The following is a 19,580-nucleotide window of genomic DNA, read 5'->3' on the forward strand; positions in this document are numbered from 1 at the left end:
TGGAAGTTGGGGACCTGCTGTTTCAGGGGTGAAGAGCTGTTATTTCGGGGCTGAGCTCAAACCTCAAGGGCCCCACAGAAGGGCAGCCATTCCTGGAGACCCCACCCAGAGCAGCCCAGCCCAGCCTGCCTCCTCCTTCCCCTTCTCTGCCCCAGGCTCAAGAAAGCTTCAGTGCCATGGCGACTGGGGAGAAGCTAGACTGGCCTCTACAATCATGGGGTGAAACCCTTAGCTGGCATTGAGCAACCTGACTCCTTCAGAGGTCAGAGGAAAACACCCTTAAAAAGATTTTGCACCCGCCCTGGAATGAGCCCTCCACCCTGTCCCATGTGATAGATAGACGACAAAAACCTGATTGGGTGACAGGCGCAGGGAGGGTTCATCAGATGAAAACAGCCCACAACCAGCCCATAAAAACCCCTAGACATAGAAACTCCGTGACAGCCCTCTCGGGAGCTTTGTGCTATCACTGCACACACCTTCCTTCGCTGTCCACCCCTCTGTCTGGTCTACCTCTTCATTTTCCGAAGCAGCATGACCAAGAACCGCGGACACTTAGGGGAGAGGAAAACCTGTAACATTATCAGGGTCTCACTGACGCGGGTTATGAAGCTGGTGTCAACAAGGGGTCCTTTCCCCAGACTCCCCAACCATCTCTTCTACCTTCCACGCCTGGCCGCTCACTCACAGTGACCCGTGATGGGAGGTCCCACCACGCCCCCACCCGCCACGTGGCACCCCTCCTCTGCTCTCCATCCCTCAGCGACTTGGGGCCTCCCGGGCCTCACCTTCTGCTCCAGCTGCTGTCTCACCTTCCTGTTTCTAGACCTTTTACTCGGAAAGGTCCTGACTCATCTTAGCCACAGTGGCCCAAGACCACACCTCTAGCCCTGTGCCCCGGTGAAGGCAGACTCCCGGAGCCTTCACCTCCTTAGCTGGAAACGGGGCCAAGTGACCTGTGCCGTGGGACACTCCGAGGTGTATTTGTCAAAGGGCTTTGTGAAGTGGTCAAGCGCTAAATAAAGGTAGAACTTAGTTACCTTGAGGCTGAATGGTGCTAAAGCAAAATCAGAGAATCTCGAACCTGTCTGTGGGGGTTGGCCGGGGGGTTGTGGGGAAGGAAGGAGAGGGAGAGACGTGGAGAGACGTTTTGGCAGAGGTAGGGATGATATCAAGTAGTTCTAGAATCGGCTGGTATGCTAAACACACAGGACCCTTTGTAAACACATCTATGCCTTCATGAAAAATGTGACTCACTCCTGAAACCACAGAACTTCACATTTTTCCCAGCAGACTCCAACTTTTAACTCATGTCCTGTCTGGGGCTGGTTCGGGGGCCCCAGAACCATAGAAGAGACCAGTCTCAAACCGGCTGAGAGGACGCGGCCTGGCAGAGCCTCCCTTTAAATGGATGCAGACATGCCCAGCTGAGCCCGGTCAGTCCTTCTTTCATACTCTTTCGGGTCCCCAGGGCCCACCCCTGCAGCTCAAGACTGGTCCTGTCATCCAGTTCTTCTCTGGCCCACCTTCCCAGACAGGAGCCCTTCCAGGGGATGTCAGCGGCCACAAAGCACAGGCTCGCTTCCTCCTCCCATCCCCGTGGCTGGGGAACAGACGCAGGAGCATGGCTGCGTCGGCTTGAATCCAGGCCCACCGTCCGTTGAGATCTATTGCCCCAGTCACCTCTCCGTGCCGTTTCCTGGCCTGTGAAACTGGCACGTACACTGACCGCATGATAGCATCTTCTGCAAGATCAGAGGAGCTCATTTGTGGAGCACGAGCATAAAGCAGGCTGCAGACAGTTTGGAGGATACCCACCACTGCCCGGTTCTAGGATCCTTTCTGCAAGGCTCCTCCCCAGCCGCATTCAGACCCTTAACTGTCACCTCCTCCAAGAAGCCCATCCTGACCGCCTCATCTTAACTAGCTGGCCCCTCCCCCACCTCCTTTTTTTTTTTCCTTTCCCTCCTGGACCACCCCAATCCTCACCGTGACACTCACACTGTTGTCCGTTCTCCCCGCCCCCAATCCTCCTACCAGACTGCCCCCACACAGCGCACGCCAGGCTGGCCTGTCCATCTTTAAGGCTTTATTGTAAAAATGTTAAAATAAATTACATTTGACATCGTTGCCAGTATGTACATATAGTGTGTGAGTCCAGGACAGCCAGCAACACGCCAACAAGGTGGGGCAAGGAAACGAGGATGAATTCATTGAAACATTCACAGAAGAACAGAAGGCCGCTCCTTCTCACCCAGCGGCCCAGCCAGCACAGCCCTGGGTCACAGGATGAATGCCGGCGGGGGGACACAAGCCCATCACCGGTGGTCTTCACATGTCGGGGGGTGGGTGGGGTCCGGCCCCACAGTACTGGGGAGGGGACTGAGAGGCAGAGAGGGTGTTGGGGTCAAGGGTTATCACTTGCCTCCTGGCCAGCGCCAGTCACCTGTGAGGGATGCCTCTCCGCGACCGTGCTCACTTGCTTCTCAGTGCCTTCCCCCCACTCTGCGTGGGGGCTTCGACAGCGTGACTTTGGCTGAGCTCACCAAGAAAGGCCCAGCTGAATTGGGGGCAGGAGGGCGAACATGTAACATCCCAATCTTGGGAGCCTGCTCGACTCCTCTCCCCTCTGGCTCGGAAGCCAACAACAGATGCCAGGTACATCAAAACAGCAGTTTATTTAAAAAATAACAAAACATACAGGGCAGAGAGGGCCGGCCCTGGGGTGCACATCGCAGAGAACCCGAGAACTCTGCCGGCCCCTCACCAGAAATAGTCTGTGTACAGTTTCACATTATCTTTTGCTCCCCTGGTCTCCAGTCTTTTCTTAAACACATACACACACGCGCACACGCGCGCACACAAATGACAAACCGTGGCTGCGGGGGCGGGGGAGTGGATTCACATCTTTGGCCCTTCCCACGTGTAAGCCAAAAGCGACTCACCCTCCCCCACCATGGGGGCCAGGGGGGCCAGGGAGCCATGAGGTCCTTGTTCTGGGCACAGGGGAGGCTGGGGACAGAAGGAGCAGAGCCGAGCTCAGCCCTGCAGCTCCTTGGTTACTGCTGCCCTCTCTTTTCGCAGCGTTCCCAGGGAGGGAGGAAGCCTGAGTCTGCCGTCACTTGGCCTAAGGGTGTTTCAGGAAACTGGGCTCCGGGTGGCTTGGTCTGAGCAAAACCAGAAGGAGTAGGACCCTGGGCCAACTCAGAGCTTGACTGGGGTCCTGTGTCTTAGGAGTGTTTCAGCGTCTACCTGGGATCTCCTCTTTCCCTTCCCCTGGGCACCTCTTCCCTACTGAGCTTTGCAGTAGGGCCTGATAGTCAGGAAGACAAGGTGGGACTGGGGGGTGTGTATACACACGCCCCACGCAGCACCCTGCTGTTTGCTGAGGGGCTGAAGTGCTCAGCACCCCCACACCATTGCTGTACCCCTGCAAAGGCAGGACCCAGGGCTCACACTGCCCCCCTCCCTCTCTTTCCGAAATAGCTGGCTCCGTGCCGGGCACACAGGAGCTCATTAATACTGTGAACTCAAACGGCTGGGGCCTCGAGCCTAAGAGAACCGTGTCACACGCTCAACCGAAGGACATCTGAAGACCCATGCAGGTGCAGGCCTCCCAGAGGGTCACCTGCCAGCCCACACACGTCTCTGAACCATCAAATACATCAGGCATGCTCAGGCCAGACGCCCCCCGCTGCCAGGGTGCCCATTCAGCCAGAGAACAGAGGCCCGGTCCTGGGCACACGCCGAGTTTGACCAGTAGCATCTAGCTGGAGGGGATGGAAGGTGAGGAAGGCCCCTGGCCCCCCACTCCCAGTTCCAGGGCTGCCCCCCACCAGAGGGCAGAGGTCTCCGCCGTAGTAGGATGCCCCAGGTTGAGGGGAACAGAAGCCATCAGAGGTGGGGTGGGGAGCCGGCCCTGCCTCACGTGCCTCTGGGGCAGTCCGACTGACTGTACTCGTTCATAAGCTGTTCGTAAGGCACAGAGAGCTCAGACTCAGTGCTGGTGAATGTGGACTCGTCCGACGAGGGGAACTCGCCCAGGTTCAGGGGCACCTCGGCTTCGGCCCTCTCCTGGGGCCTCTCCTCCCCAGCCAGGTTGTCCTCAATGGAGGACTTGGATGTCTCTTCGTCTGAGAGGCCGGCCTCCTCGTTTGCAAAGGTGATGCTGACATTCTGGAAGATGAGCGGGTGGTAGTCCTGGGCGTCCCACGGCTCACCCTCCTCGCTGATTCGGTCCAGCTGGTTAATGAACACCTCAGGGGTCGGAGAGCCTTCCTTGGGGGGCCCCGCCCCGGCCTCCTCACTGGGGGGCCGCGATACATGGCCTTTGCTCCTTAGCGTCTGAGACACCTCTTCCAAGCTGGGCACCCGGTGCTTGGAGTAAACCACCAGCGGGGACAGGGAAGAGGGGAGGGCTGGCAGCCCACCCCCCTTAGGGCCCAGCCCCGGTGCTGGGACCCTCTCCCCTGCCCCGCTCGTCTTCATTGCCTTCTTCCCGATCTGCTTGATGAGGTCATTGTAGGTCTCCTCCTTCTTGGACAGAAAGCTGAAGATGTTGACGTCCTTGGACGCCGTACTCCCAGTCATCTGCAGAGCCTTTTTGGAGTGTGGGGTGCTCTCAAAGGACTCCTTCCGCCGCCGCCGCCGCTTCTTGATGGCCTTGTGGACCTCCACAAACATGCTCACCTTCCAGTTGACAAAGAGGGACAGCCAGGCCAGCCCCAGGTAGATCCAGAGCTCCACAAAGTAGCGGTACAGGGCGTGGTAGTTGGCGCTGGGGTTCACACCTGCAGACGGACAGGAAGCCCCGAGGGTCAGAAGGGGGTCAGCAGGGACCTGGCTGCGCGTCCAGGCCACAGCCGTGGTCTCTGAGAGCAGGCACAGTGTCAGGACATAGAATGGGATGCATGGTGAGAGAAAGGACTAGAAAACAGACTGTTCTATCATCCTGATGGTCCAGTCATTCACATCCCTATCTTAGTCCCCAACCTGCCTGAGCCTCAGTGTCCTCGACTGTCAGAAGTCAGGAGAGCAGTTCCCTGGGGTAAGGTAGGTTCCAGGGCCAAGCAGTGGGGTGGCTGTTAATGCAGCCAACACACAGGTCAGGACATAGTTCGTGAATGTCTGCCCTTCGATGATGCACTGTACCACATCAAGCTGTTCTGGGCACTGTGGGGGGCATATATGTCACCGTTAAAACCAGGATGGAAATTAAGTGAGCGAGTGGCTGGCATCTTCACTGCTGGGGATGGACTCACTGGTTTAATGTGAATGGGGCTGGTGGTTGGGCCAAGAGGATTGTGCACAGTGGTCCCAGCAGAAACTGTTCTCGAAAGCCTTGATTCACCTTCAGTGGGATCTGGCTGCCCCCGACTTCCTGTTTCTGCCTTCTTCAGACTGGCCCTTCCCATGGTCTAGAGGGCTCTGCCACTCCATATCCTCCTCCTTTGAGGCCAGGCTCCTGACACCTGCTCCAGGGAGTCCTCCAGGGTCACCCTGCACGGCTCTGACTGATCTCCTACACTCCAGCATCATGAGATTTCTAGCTTAACTTTACATTTCTAGGCACATTGGTCTGCATTATTATATATCCTGCCCCCACCCCACCTTCCAACTGGGAGCAATCTGGAAAAGGGACTAGGGGAAGCGGGCTTCTTCCAGAGAGGGGTTCCCACAGGGCAGACTCTACCATCCTCATCAACTTAGAGGTCCCTGAAGACAGGTGCTGTGTTTGCCGCTGGAGTCAAGAGGTGTCTTTGAGGGATGCCCGGGGCTGTTGGGCGCAGGCAGGGTGTGAAGACAAGCGCAGTGCGTACTAACAAAGCTGGATCCTACCCTCAGCACTAATTTGATCTTCTGCTCCCTGTTAGGTAGGTGCTATTCTTTTTAAGCCAATCTTGCAGATGAGGAAACTGAGGGAGAGGTCTGAGGTCTTGATGGAGCTGAGAAAGTGTGGCTAAATATACCCCACTTGCCCAGTACAAAGGCTCCTCGTTGCCCGCTCAGGGTCCCTTAGACAATGGCAGAGCTGTGCCCCCGTCTAAATTTATCTCCTAAGACAGCAGGCCCTGATCTGCTGAGGTCAGGAGAGTGTTCGGGCCTCTTTCCTGTTCCCCCCACCACTCAGCCGCCCCTCCTAGCATTTGGAGTCTCCCCTTACAATGAGGCAGAAGGGTGGTGACCTGCTCCTGCCCCCTAGGAAGGGGGAGGGAGGAGACCAGAGGCCCCTGGAGCAAAGGTTGGGGTCGGCTGGGCAGGGCAACAGGCACTGAGGGAACAAACGCGGGGTCAGTGCAGCCAAACGGGTCAAGAAGATGAAGGGCCAAGATGCAGTGCAGGCCACAGGCACAGGTCTGAGAGAGGCTGGGGCCAAAGAATTTTATCACCTGCCTGGATTAAGGAGGGGAGGAGTGGGAGGGACTATCCCGGGCCCCGGAGGGTGGGGCAGCTTAGGAGAAGGCCTCTCTTGTCTCTAAACTGCCTGTGGCAAGAGGAAAGTTTCGGGCCTGTGAGCCAAGCCTCTAGAACAGCTCCCTCCACTCGTGTGATGGGATGCAAGGCAGGCAGCTCTGTGACAGGAAGGGGGCCCCTAGCTTAGCTGGGGCTTTCTGAGTAACAGGCTCAAACCTTGTAGTGGGGAAGGACCTACCCCCAGCCCTTAGTGAACCTAGGCCTAGGACAAGCAGGAAAAGCTATGACCCAAGAAAGAAATGGAAACAGAAGAGGACCCCTTTGGCAGGGCGGGGGCGGGGGTTTGCTGCCCAGGACACTGAGCACCTGCTGGGACCCCAGTAAAGGTCAGCTGAATTGCAGGTGGAAAAGCAGAGAAAGAGAAGGCGGAGAGGCAGAGGCACGGGGAGAAAGGCAGGACTCACCAGCCACAAAGTCGCCGAAGCCGATGGTGGAGATGGTGATGAAGGAGTAGTAGAGACCCTCGATGTAGTCCCACTCCTCGGTCACCATGAACACGAAGGGCGGGATCACCAGGTGGACCAGGACGCCCCATACAATGAAGATGGCTGTGCACGTGATCTGCGCCTGCCGCTGATGAGGGGGCAGGTGGGGAGACCAAGTCAGACCCGTGGCAGAGACTGGGGAAACTCAGCAGGGGCACCCGGAAGGCCGGGGAGGCAGCCAGGTGGGAGGCCAGCTGGCACCCACACCTGGGAAGAGGCTCACGACCCAGGAAAGGGCGAGGAGCACCGTTCCCAGCCTCACCCAGGGGCCAGGGGGCCCTGAAACTGCCCTCGTGTCACCTGCTCCAGCACCTTTGTCCATTCTCGGATCTTTCCCATCCTCCCATCACCTGCCACGGTCCCCCCAGCACCGCCCAGCACCTAGGATGTGGGGACATACCAGGCTCACGCCTCTCTTGGTGAGGAACTGGCCCAGCCTCTTGGCACGTCCCCCGAAGAACTTGCCCAGGGCACTGATCCACGTCAGGCAGAGCGGCACCCCAAAGAGACCATAGAAGACACAGAAGAGGCGTCCGGCAGGGGTCTTGGGAGCCACATTGCCATAGCCTGAGGAAGAAGAAGAGAGTGGGGCACAGAGAGCCACAGCGGAGGTGATGGACCCAGACGCAGCATGGGCCCCTGCCTCCACTACGCACCCCCACCTATACCCACAACCACACGACCACATTCTCGACGATCCCTTGATATTGATCTAGTATCAATCCTTAAGAAGTGCAATTTCACTTCACTACACTACGGTCATGATCATTTATAAAGCTAGCAGGATGGCATGGGCTATGTCTCCTCCATCAGACTGGGAGCTCCCTGCCGGACAAAGCCTTCATCACCGCAAGCCTTCCACTAGTCTATACGGCACCACTGTGCAAATTACAAACAGCCTTCTCTGGGGAGACACCCCAGAGGTACCCTGGGAGGTGGTCTCTAAAGATGGCCATTCTTAATCCCCTCCCTTCCTGCGCGAGCGTGCTGCTGCCACGTCGGCCCCCGTCTAATCCGCTCCGTCGGAAGATGGGCTGCCGTGGCCAGCTTGGCCAGCAAATGCAATGCAAGTGGTGCTGGACAGGCTAAGTCTAAGAAGCCCTGTTGCTTCTCCCTGGGATGGCCTGAAATGCTCACTTTGGGGATTCTCCCCCTTGGAATCCAGCTGCCATACTGCCAGCTGCCCGAGTCACTGCGTTTTCATCCCTAGCCGTGCTCTCAGCCAACAGCCAGAGTCCACTATCAAATATGTGATGGAAGAAGCCATCCCAGATGTCTAGCCAATAGTGCTTTTGGCTGACTCCAGCCGCAGACACAGGATTGCCACCGCCATTACCAACCACCAGCAAGAACCAACCAGCTGAACCCAACCAATCCACAGAACAGTGAAAGATAATAATAAGTTGTGCTTTAAGCCATTAAGTTCTGGGGTGGTTGGAAATGCAGCCATCGATAACCAGAAGAGACACCCAGCCCGGTGAGCAAGCATGGGCTGGGTTGGTGCAGTGCACAACCTGTCTGACCTCCTGCATGTCTCAGGCTATCAGGCTGTGTCATTTCTGCTCCAGGAGCCCAGGTGAGGACTCCTGGAAAAGTCTCCTAAGTGTGGCCAGTCGCCAAGGACTTACTAAACCCCCAGGAAAGTGTTAAAAGAATGCAACGCAACTGAAGGCCATGGGACCAGGGCCGGACTCTTATAAGGTTCCGTGGAGCGAGGGCACGGACGTGGGTATCCTGAAGGTCCCAGAAGACTTACCGATCGTAGTGATGACCGTGGCTGCAAAAATCATTGCATTGGGCCAATTCCAGTTGTTGAAGGTTTGATTCCCGGTAATGGCCACACCCTGTCCTGCAGCATCAGACACCACCTAGAACGAGAGACACAAAGTGACACAGATGATTTCGAAGTGACAGCAGTGTGTGCAACTAACTCCATATGAGCACTGTTATTTAATCATCACGAGAACAAGGTGGCAGTTACTGCCTCCAATTTATAGATGATGAAACATTTTCTGGAGGATCAGAGAGGTTAAGTGATTTGCCCAAGTTAACACAGCTGGTAAGAATGTGAACTCAGGCACTCTGCCTTTAAAGTCGGTTCTCTCACTGAGCCAGGGCTTCTCACACTGACTAGCACGCACCTGCATCCCCTGGAGAGCTTGTTAAATACAGACTGCTGGGCCCCACCTCCAGAGTCTGATGCGGCAGGTCTGGCAAGGGGTCAGAGAATTTGCATTTCTAATGAGTTTCCAGCTGCTGCGCTACTGGGCCAGAGACCACACTTTGAGAACCACTGTACTAGACTGTTCCGCCACAAAGAAGGCACATGTGATTCGGAAACATCGGATGCCTGTGCCCTATACAGTCCTCCACAGAGAAGTCTTCTACTGCAGGACAGACCTGGGAGGGACCCCCAGCCACCCCTCGCCCCAGCTCATTGTCCTCCTGGATCTGTCATCTGGGCATACGCATCAGCTGGCTCCCTTTTCCCCATGCTTGGGACTCTATCATACTCTTCCCCTACAAGCTCCTCCTTCCCTCTCTTCTCTGGATCTGTCTCTCTGCCCTGGGCCGAGCAATTTCAAGGTCTAGGCCAGCACAGATCACCAGAGGTGTGGTGTACATTTCAGGGTGACTCAAAGTCATGTGCTCAGTCCCCAAAGGGCTCCCAGTGGCCTGTGGGAGATCAACTGGTGGCCCCAGAAGAAGCCTTATCTATTCCAGGAACTTTAACAGCGGCCAAACCTGCTTCAACCTGCCCAGAACAGCCTCTGACCTCCCCATCCTTCAGTCCTGCCACTGTTCCCCCCAGCCTACAGATGGCAGGGTGTGGACCCCAGCAGAAGGCTCACAAGCAGGGCCCAGGATGTAAACCAGGAGTTCCAGTTCTGCCCCCAAGGAGACCCCAGGGTGGGCCACCCAATCCAGAGACCAGGAAACTCAGTGGGATTCTCTACAAAACTCAAGCCTGGGACTGAGGGAGAACAGAAGGGCGAGGAATGGAAGCAAGAGAGAGACGGAAAGGCCGCAGTTCTAAGCCAGCGCGGCATGACTGAAGTTCAGTGGGAAACAAGGGAGGGGCTGGGGTTGTTCTGAAGGAAGGAGCAGTTTGCAGCAGCTGCAGCAGCAGGCCCGTGGAAACGGATCTGCAGATTTCATAAAGAATTTTCCATGATGACATGCTCATCTGACAGGCCATCAAACCACACCACCCGCTGCCTGCCTCCTCGCGGCGTTTCCAGCACATCTCTGCAAGCCGGGGAGCCGTGTCGCCGAGGGGCAGCAGGCGGCCTGAAGCCCTCCTCTCAGCCAGCCGGCTGTCTAGCTGGCCAGGCCACTTCCATGGGAGAGCGCACCAGCACATCTACACCCCAAGGGGCCTCCAGGTCCATCTGAAAGGTTTTCTAAAAAATTAAACCTATGTCTGAAGCAGGAGAATGAAAAGGAGCAGGGTCCCGTGTCTTAATGTGAAACAGACGGCGGCTCCCTTTGGCCCTTCATCATCTCAGCAGCCCGCTGCAGAGCGGAGAGCAAGAAGTGCCGTGGAGCTCAGCCGACAGACAAAAAGAAAGTGTAAGGAGAGGCCACAGCACTGAGCAGGGGACCATGCGTTTGGGGCACCAAGTGTGGTCATCTCCGTGGAGTCTCGGGAACACGAGCGCTGTCCCTCTTCTCACACAGATGAAGGGGGTGGAATCTCGAAACTCAAACCAGAGCCCTCGCAGATGTCTAAATGGGGACGGCAGAATGCCGGCGCATTCCAAAGAGAAACTGGTGGGCACTAGAAGCGAGCGCAGGTCCATCAAGAACCAGTCACGCTCAGCTAAGTGCATCTCCCGCTTCGAACGGTTGCAAACCCTTGAAGTTGGGTGGAATGCAGTAAATCTAGATGTCAACGAGGCAGCTGAACAGATGGGCTTGCAGATATTTCATGTGGACAAGACAGAGAAATGTAGGGCGGAGCTGGGATTAATTTGGGCCCCTTTCAAAGCAGATAAACCACCAAGAAGTACTGATCTTTATCAGCCTGGCCTGAGGGTCTCCACGATCATGCTAAAGGCCTGGCCTCTTCCATATTTTAATCAACAACACAGAAAAGACATACGTAGAGGGCCGACCCGTCTACTCTGCAAAGGATGCAAAGTTGGAGACAGGGCCGGGATGGGGAGACAGCCAACGGCAGTCTGGAACTCAGAATCACCTCTCCTGGGGAAGATGGGCCCGAACTAACAGGACAGGATTACCTTTTACTATTTTCATGTCATACACTTAGGGTTAGAAAAGCCAGCCCAGGATCGACAGGAGAAGTCCTTGGGTTTCACCTGACCACAAACTAGCAAACACCAGAAAAGTAAATAAAATCTCAGGCAGCGTCAACACCTTATCTCTTCAGGGCTGGGCCGCACACAGGGATCTCTGCGCCACTCTGGGTGTCGGGCCTCACAGGACCTGCTAACTGAGAGGGGACCGGGGTGGCATTTTTGGGTACTGAGCTACCTGAGAATGCACTGCTCTGGGCAGTCGTCCACTTCTGGTAGTGGGAAGTGTTTAGAGCAAGGGTGACCACAGCACAGCAGGGATGTCCAGGGGTGACCAGAATCAGCAATGCTCAGCTGGGTGGGTGGCAGCACCCTCTGAGAGCGTCTGGAAATGCCAAGTGGGGAGCAGTGTCTGTGTCAGATGCTGCGGCAGGCACCGTGGAGGTCCCGTGAGGAGACAAAATCTCTGTCCTCCCACCCATCTATGCCAGGTGATGGGGCTGGATGCCCCACGACACGCAGGACAGCCCAACCCACGGCGCCAACAGTGCCCCCGCTGAGAAACACCGGCTTCCCAAAGGCAATCCGTGACCTGGGAGTCAGTAAGTGCTGAGGAGACACCCAACAGGAGAGTGGCAAACAGGGTAACCAAAGAGGGCGTTACGGTTGGGAGCTCTGAGGTGGACAAGCTGGGTTTCCTGCCTTTCCCCCTGCCAATGCTATGCCTTTTGGGGCACAGCGTGCAGCCCCAGCATCCAGCCCTGCATTCGTTACTGGGGAGCCGCAATCCCAGACACTTCCCCCAGGACCTCCATTATCCCCGCATGGTCATCCAGAGAGGGGCACTCTGAAGGGTCCCAGTGTCCCCAGAGCTAGAAGCACCACCAGCCCTCACAGTGACCCCATGGCAGTCCTGCCCACTGGGCATGTCACGAAACAGGCTGAGAGAGGTCAAGTGGGAGAACTGGACTAGATTCCGGACTGTCTGCTTTTAAGTCAGTGGGGCTCCCCCCACCTCCCTTCACTGCTCTAGCTGCCCCCTGGGCACCCCCAGCGCCCCTTGCTGTTGCCTCCTCTCTGCCCAAGAGCACCAAGCAGCTGGCCTGGGAATCAGCTTGGCTCCATCCCAATGCTGGGGCGTGAAGTAGGATTTTTGTGCTGCTGAATGGCGGACACCCCTTGCTGGGGTGTATATGCACATATTACCTAACTGGCTCTTCCTGCGATCCTGCCAGGTGTTACTCGATCCTGCCAGGTGTTACTCTGACAGGTGAGGAAAAGGGAGCCTGCGGGGTGGGGGCAGAAGTCCCGATGTGGACTTGGGGGCCTGCTCCCTGTTCCCACCATGTGTAGCTGCAGCTTTGGCAGGGACAGCTCAATGGTTACGGCCAGGGTCCCACAGGGTGGAGGGGAAGGTCTCCCAGAACACAGGGCCTGCCCCAGGACTGAGGTCATCCCTGGGTTACGGAGAGTGGAATGGGAGAGCCAGGCTGGCACCCCATTAGACACAGCGTCCTGTCTCCCGGGTTAGGGAAATAGCTCTCGCAGGAGGAGGCGGCCCCTGTTCACTCACAGGATTCTTTAACTTGGCTCCCAAATTCCTACAAGACAATATTTTCATTTTCCACATAACCCAGGAGAGTGATGGGAGAAGGGGATACTGCACACAGCCCGGGCCCAGCTCTTGTCTCGGGAAGGAGCAGAGCTCCCGCCTGGGTCGGCCTCATGATAAAGCAGCTGTGATTTATTGAGGGCTTTCTATGCACCAAGTGTTGTGCTAACACTTTACTGCCTGTGGCTCATTTAATGAGGACAGAATCCTACTGGGAAGATACCGTAATTTTTTCCATTTTACAAATGAAAATTTAAAGCTTAGAGAGGTTAAGTAAGTAGCCTAAGGTCAGAATGCTCAAAGCAAAGCCAGGAGAGCCCTGACTAGACACGGTTATCCTCCCCCCCCCTTCCCACAAAGGCCACAGGAAGGAGGCCAGTGCATACTTCCACCCCTTTGCACCAGCTGAAAAAACAGTGCCCTAAAACCAGTCCATCCACTCTGACCTGAGCTCAGCATTTCTAGCCAGGCCTCCAGGGAGGCAACATGCCCTTGCCTTGGCTTCAGGCAACCGGCTGCCCTGACCCCACCCTCCTGGGCTCTCGCTGTCCGCGAAACAGGGTTCCCGGACAGCTCTGCATCCCCCGGGGATCGGGGGTTTCCCAGGCAGAGGCAGCTGCCAGGTCTCCCCTTCCTGGAGAGACTCATCCTGATAAGTGGGCAGTCCCGGGCCTTGGGACACGATGCCTACCTTCAGACCCGGGCAGGTGGGGCTGAGGTCAGGCCTCTCCCCTCATCCACCCGGGTGTGCAGGGACAGGGCACTGGAGTCGGGGTGGCAGCCTGGCTGGGGATGGCAGCTATCAGGCACCCAAGGAGCTACTCCCCATCTGGTCTCCAGCTCTCAGACAGACATCAGGTATGGACCACAGAGCTCTTTCCGCCATGCGGAATGCAGCCATAAGGAGCCTCCTCGATGCCAGCCTCCCCTGGACCCACAGGCAGTGGGGGGCATGCAAGCCGAGCGGCCTTTACCCATCCCTGGCTGCATTTCACCCTGAGGTCCACACACTGGCAGGGTGCTTGGTAAGACAGAAAGGACTTTTATCACTCCACTCACCTGGCCCTCCCAGCGCCCCCTTGTGAGGTGGGCGGGGCACCGCCTATGAATACTTATTTCATAGATCAGAATAGTTGATATTTGAGGAGCTGCTGATTTTGAGCACCGAAGTGACAGATACCAACCAAGCACCTAAAATCACTTAGCTCATTGAATCTTCACAACCCTGAAACGTGGGGGCCGTGACCCCCAATTACAGATGAGGACTATAAGGCACAGAGGCTAGTAAAGTAGGGTGCCCAAGGTCACAGAGCTGCTCAGCGGTGGAGCTGGGGAGTGAACTGGGCGGTCTGGCTTTCAACCCGTGTGCCACCAACAGACGGGGACAGGGGACGCAGGGGGGCTTCGCTACAAGGAGTGGAGCCAGGTGTCAGGAACACAACCTCCCAAGCCCTTGAGAGAGAAACGTCTGCAGGAATGCAGACTTCCCTAGAACATTCATAAGCTTCATAAGAGCAGGGCTTTTTGATCTGTTTTCTTTGCTGCTGCTGTATTCCCAGCGCCTAGAACACTGCCTGGTACATAGTAGGTGCTCAACAAATACTTGGTAGGTGGGTGAGGAAACGAACTAACATGAGCGTCTATTCTCTGGCCTAGACTAACTTATCCTCCAGTCCCCTTCCTTCAACCCTTTCCCAGCATTGTTCTGCAGTTAAGTTTTAACTAAATACGTTAGCAACAAGGTGGAGGACTTTATCCAGCAGGAGAGCGGGAAGCAGAGTCAGACCCCAGCAAGGGTGGGGGCTGGTGGGGCCACGGAAACCACCCGCATTGAAGTGGAACTGAGGGTGGGGTCGGGGGAGCAGTTGCTAGACTTTGGGGGCAGCAGAGGGCTGGGGAAGGGGTGGGGTGAGGGAGGCAGGTAAATGGCAACAAAGCGAGTGGCAGTGGGGCTGGGAGAGTGCCTGAGGAGCCTTGAAGGGCTGTCTTTTCTGCAGGAAGGGGAAGCAGTCCCCTGCGCAAACTGTCCTGTGGGCAGCGGGTGAACAGAGAGCAGAAAAAGGAATGTAAGTCGCCCCTGGTAGCAACACTTCAGTAAGAAGCCCGGCACCTTCCTCAGTGAGTGCTTGCAAGCCCCTGTGCGGCCCAGCCAGAGCCCTGCACCTAGGGAGGTGGACGGCTCTCATGCCCTCTCCGTGGCACTGACCTGGCAGTAAATCTAGGGGGGCTCCCAAATGCTAACACCAAGTCTCTGGGTAAATAACGTAGCCTATTAGCCTCAGTTTCTCCATCTGCCAAGAATAACACCTACCCCAAGCATACAAAAAGTATATGGGACATCAACGCAGGCTGTCATCGTCAGCAGTGAACAAACAGGTCTGCAACCAGTGCTATGACTCCTTACATGTGTCCGTCAGGAAACCAGACCCTGCAAGGACCTGAGACTGCGACCCCAAGGCTAGATCAAAGTGAGGGGTTAACTTCCCTGCACCTGGAGGGCAGGCCTGGGTGAGAACAGGAGACACTGTCCCCAAGCTTCCTCATACCTGCCCCCTTTTCCCACCTCTTTCTGTTCTAAGAGTGAAAGGTGTCCTTTCACAATCTGACCAATCTGCTCCTTCAGGGCACAGGGTGACTTCTCCGACATCGATGGGGACCAAAACAACTTAAGAGGGGGACAGGGGATCAGCTGGAGCTGGAGGGGCTGGAGGCGAGGGTGTGTGCTAACGTTTTCTCTGGAGGAAGAAGGCCCATCTCTCCCGGTCTCTACCACATGGAGCTTCCCAGACACCCTGACTAGTTTCCTGAACAGCCAAGCAAGGCAAGCAGGCTGGGAAGGAAACAATGCCACATGCTAAGTCCCCAAACACCGTGCCTGCCAGGAGGGGCTGAGCCTGTCTGAACCCCAGTCCCAGCTCCCCGCCCCACTGCCCCCAGCTTCACAATGTCTACCTACCACCTGGCCCCTGCTGGGCTCACTCTGCATGTTCCTGTCTGTCCATACATCCATCTAGTCTAACAAAGAACCCCTCAGAACAGGGGGCCACGAGTGGGGTCAAGGCCCTATAAGGGGGTGTTCTGAACAGGACAGATGGAAGTGGAGGTTAGTAAACCTACCTCAGGTACTTTCCAAGCAAGTATTTGCAGTTTGCGCTTGTTTAGAACAATGTTTTTCAAATCCTTTAACACCTGAACTAATGAACAAATAAAAGGAGGAAGGGAGGAGGACCCCAGAGCCTGTGTGCGGACTCCCTAGAGCAGTTTGAGAAGCAGAAGTGGGTGTGTCAGGGGCTGGTCTGTCCAGCTGCTGGGCCAGTCCCCCATCAGCCGGTCCCTTCTGGGACTACTGGCAGAGCAAACGTGTTTTGGCCAGAAGGTGACCACCTGTTAATGATTATTCCTGAGACCAATGAGAGTTGAAGACTGTTAGTTAAACCCTCCATGATCTCCATCCTCTCTCCCTCTGCACTGCTCAGAGGGACCTAACTTCTCTAGCTTTCCCTCACTGGCGACGGGGCAGGGGCTGCTGCGATGGTTACCAGATGAGGAAACTGAGGCTCAGGGACCTGAGATCCCACACAGCCCTCAAGGCAGTGGCTCTCAGTCCAGGCTGCCCAACGGAACCACCCATTAGTTTAAATGACTACAGGGCCTGCGCCCCCCCCGGCTGGTGTTCTGTGCAGCAGACCTGGGCTCCACCGGGGATTCTGATGTGCGGCCCCTCACTGCCTCGCGCAAAGCGGTGATGGGTGTGTGCGTGTGCATGTGGCTCCAAGCTGCCACCTCCCTGTCCTGAGCATTCTCACCGACCTCCCGCTTCAGCCCTGGTGACCAGGGTGTGGCTGGGAGGGCAGCCGCACCTGAGGAGCAGGGTACAGGCAGGGGCCAGGTGGTGCCACCTGCTACCCCTGCCAGCTGCAGGCCCAGCGGCTCCCGGGACGGGTCAGGTGCCCGCGGCAGCTGCAGGAACCCGAGGGGGCGGGGCCACACGGCGCCTCAGTTGAGACCAGACCTCAGCGACTGAGTGTGGACTTTGTAAACTTCTTTTTTGCTTATCTGCAGCTTTCAGCTTTGCTCCAGGGCCTACCTGAAGTAATTATGATGTTTTTAGAAGAAGGAAAGACAAACCGTTGGAGGTATGCTAGGCTAAGCTCTGCTCTGCCAGTCGCTTGCTGAGATTCTCCAGGAACCCTTGACCTCGGCCCGCCTCCTTCTCTGTAAAATGAGGAGGCTGGCCTAGGACTGCTGGGGTCCCCCTGCCTGTACAAGTCATATTTTCCTCTGCTCCGAACCATGACTTCGGAGCCCAGGTCAGCACTTTCCAAGTCCCCAAGTCCACAGCACATTCGAGAAAACCCATTTTCATTCTCAAGACTCAGCTCATGGCCACGAGCTCCAGCTCCTCCTGAGTCCCCGGCAAGTCAGGCCACCCCTGTCAGGAGCGTCCACTCCTCTCTGGTCCTTAAAGTAATGGGCCAGTACTGGTCCGGCTGCCCTGCCTCAGCCCAGGCATCTCGGGTGGGGCTGTGTACAAAACACAGTCCTCTGCAGTGTTGGTCGCACCTACAGAAACCCACGCAGCCTTTATCAGGCAAGGCGGCGAGTGGTCTGCCGCCCCATCCTTGATGCACACTTTAGGGGTCACTATCCTACCGCCTCACCTGGACTGCACCTGGAGATCGTCTGGCGGGAGCTTGGGAAAGTCCTCGTGCCTGCGTCCTACCTTCATGGTCTGGGGCATGGAATAGGATGCTTAAAGCTGCCCCAGGTGACTCTAATATTATATACAACCAATTTCAAAGCCACTGCCCTAGACTCCAGTCATCCTCCCTATTAGGGGAAGGCCCGAGTCCAGCCCGGCGCCAGGGCAGCAGGCCTGGAAGCATGGCTGTCCTCCAGTCCAGTGCTGGCCTTCCCCTCACTCACCCTCCTGAACCATCTCCCAGCAGCCTTTGCAGAGCGCAGAGGCTCTCCTAGATCTCACGCTCATGGGGGCAAGCCTGTGCCAGAGGTGAGCACGTTTTCAGCAGAAATCTCTGGGTTTCCGACTTTCTCAGGCCCGGGAGCCCTGCCTGTACTCAGGAGGGACAACAAAAACAAGGCAGGTGACCCTGCCCCCATTGTTCTCTGCCTGGGACGGTAATCCCCCGGCAGCTGGGAGCCCCTCCCGTGAGAGCTGAGCCCAGGGACTGGCTGACCTGGGAGGGCTGCAGGTTTGGCTAAAGCAAACAGTGAAGGGCTGGTGGGGTCTGAGCTCAGGATGGGACGTCAGCAAGTGTTCTCAGGCACCTGGAGGGCTCAGCCATGCGTAAGACTGGAAATGCCTGTGTGTGCAGGCATGGGGGACCTCTCTGGCACAGCTCGGGTCCGACAGCACTGCCGCCTGAGAGCCGGCCATGGAAGCAGGAAAGCGTTTCCTTCGACCATCCACCCACCCACACAAGAGGACCCTCCACAGCCGTATGCTCAAAGTCCACCTCCTGCTTCCTCTTCCGAGGACTCAGGGCAGGTGGGATGTCCTGGGACACCTAATGACAAGAGGGCCGTCCTTAGGCCACCTCAGCTTCTCTACCCACTGTCCTGCCCGGGGTGACTCTGGCCCCTGTGCTCCCTATCTGGGAAGCTGCGACCTGGGGCCTGGGGTCATGATGCGGCTCCCTCCCTGTCCCCGGAATCCAAATCCTGGGAATGACTGACATCTCTCTGCCTTGACAGATGCAGAGAAAACTGTTGGGCCAGGACCCCTCCAACAGCCAGATGGGCAGAACAGTCCCCTTCCTCCCCCACCGGGATGCAGGGACTAGGGAGTGAGAGGCCCCTGCACTGTGTTCAGCTTCTGGCTTGTCCTTCCCAAGCAAGCCAGCAGCCCCCTCTGTTGAGCCCCCCTCAGTGGCTCTAACAAGGAAGCCAGGAAGGGCGCTGAGATGGCAGCTGCCTCCTCCTCACCCAAACTCACAATCATCAGGCACCTCTCCCACCTAGAACTCTTCTAATGCCATTTAAGACCAAGACCCTGTAGGAAAGGGAAGCAAAAAGGACAGTCTTATTCCCATTTTGTAGCTGAGGAAATTGATCAGAGAGGGCTAGTGACATGGGACAAGTCACAGCACGGTGATGACAAAGCACTGAGCAGAACCAGCCACAATCCCCTGAATCTCAGCTGAGGGCGCTTTCCACCCAACAACCAGACCATCCGCCACCCATCCCAGGACTGGGCTGAGAAATCCCAACCAAACTGGAGCAGGGAAGGGGACAACAGACAGGTAGGCACAGGTAACAGGTGGCGAAGAGCCATGAAAAGGTTGCACAGATCTACTTTGGGTATCATTTGGGACGAGTGTATGCTGACACTCCCTGTCCCCAACTCCCGGGATGCCTCTTGGATTTACCCCGACCTTGCAGCGGGGTGGAAGGAGCAAACACGGGAAGTCACCATCCATGCGAGGCTTCTAAAAACAGCCCTCAAGCAGGCCACAAAGGAGGTCACAGGAACTGCTGACTTGCCATCTCCCCATCCAGGGCTGATGACCTGAGGGAGATCTAGTTCACCATCAGCCTGGCTGCCCCCTCCCCCTGGCCCCCCTGCCAGCTTGCTTCCCATCCTCCAGGGCTCAGATCTGCACGCTGGCCTGGACAACACAAACTGGGATGGCCAACCCACTTCAAAATCACAAATATCACGTTCGAGATCCTCCATGAGCAGCACAGGGACAGAGCAGGAAAGGCCTGGGCTTGAAGCAGACATGACTG

General features: G+C 56.7%; 1 protein-coding gene across 2 annotated transcripts in view; it reads right to left on the reverse strand.

The window, feature by feature from the left end:
- Positions 1-2,072: 2,072 nt before the first annotated feature.
- Positions 2,073-19,580, reverse strand: part of KCNK5 (potassium two pore domain channel subfamily K member 5) — a 37,967-nt gene continuing 20,459 nt past the window's right edge. For both annotated transcript variants that reach the window (XM_002926508.4, XM_034660657.1), the window contains exons 2-5: positions 8,716-8,827; positions 7,360-7,526; positions 6,879-7,047; positions 2,073-4,790 (exon numbers count right to left, since the gene is read on the reverse strand). In XM_002926508.4, the coding sequence (XP_002926554.3) occupies positions 3,925-4,790; positions 6,879-7,047; positions 7,360-7,526; positions 8,716-8,827 (1,314 nt within the window). In that variant the 3' untranslated portion in view covers positions 2,073-3,924. The remainder of the gene's footprint in view (positions 4,791-6,878; positions 7,048-7,359; positions 7,527-8,715; positions 8,828-19,580) is intronic.

The sequence above is a fragment of the Ailuropoda melanoleuca genome, chromosome 5 (genome assembly GCF_002007445.2).
Source record: "Ailuropoda melanoleuca isolate Jingjing chromosome 5, ASM200744v2, whole genome shotgun sequence".
In the NCBI taxonomy this organism is placed as follows: domain Eukaryota; kingdom Metazoa; phylum Chordata; class Mammalia; order Carnivora; family Ursidae; genus Ailuropoda; species Ailuropoda melanoleuca.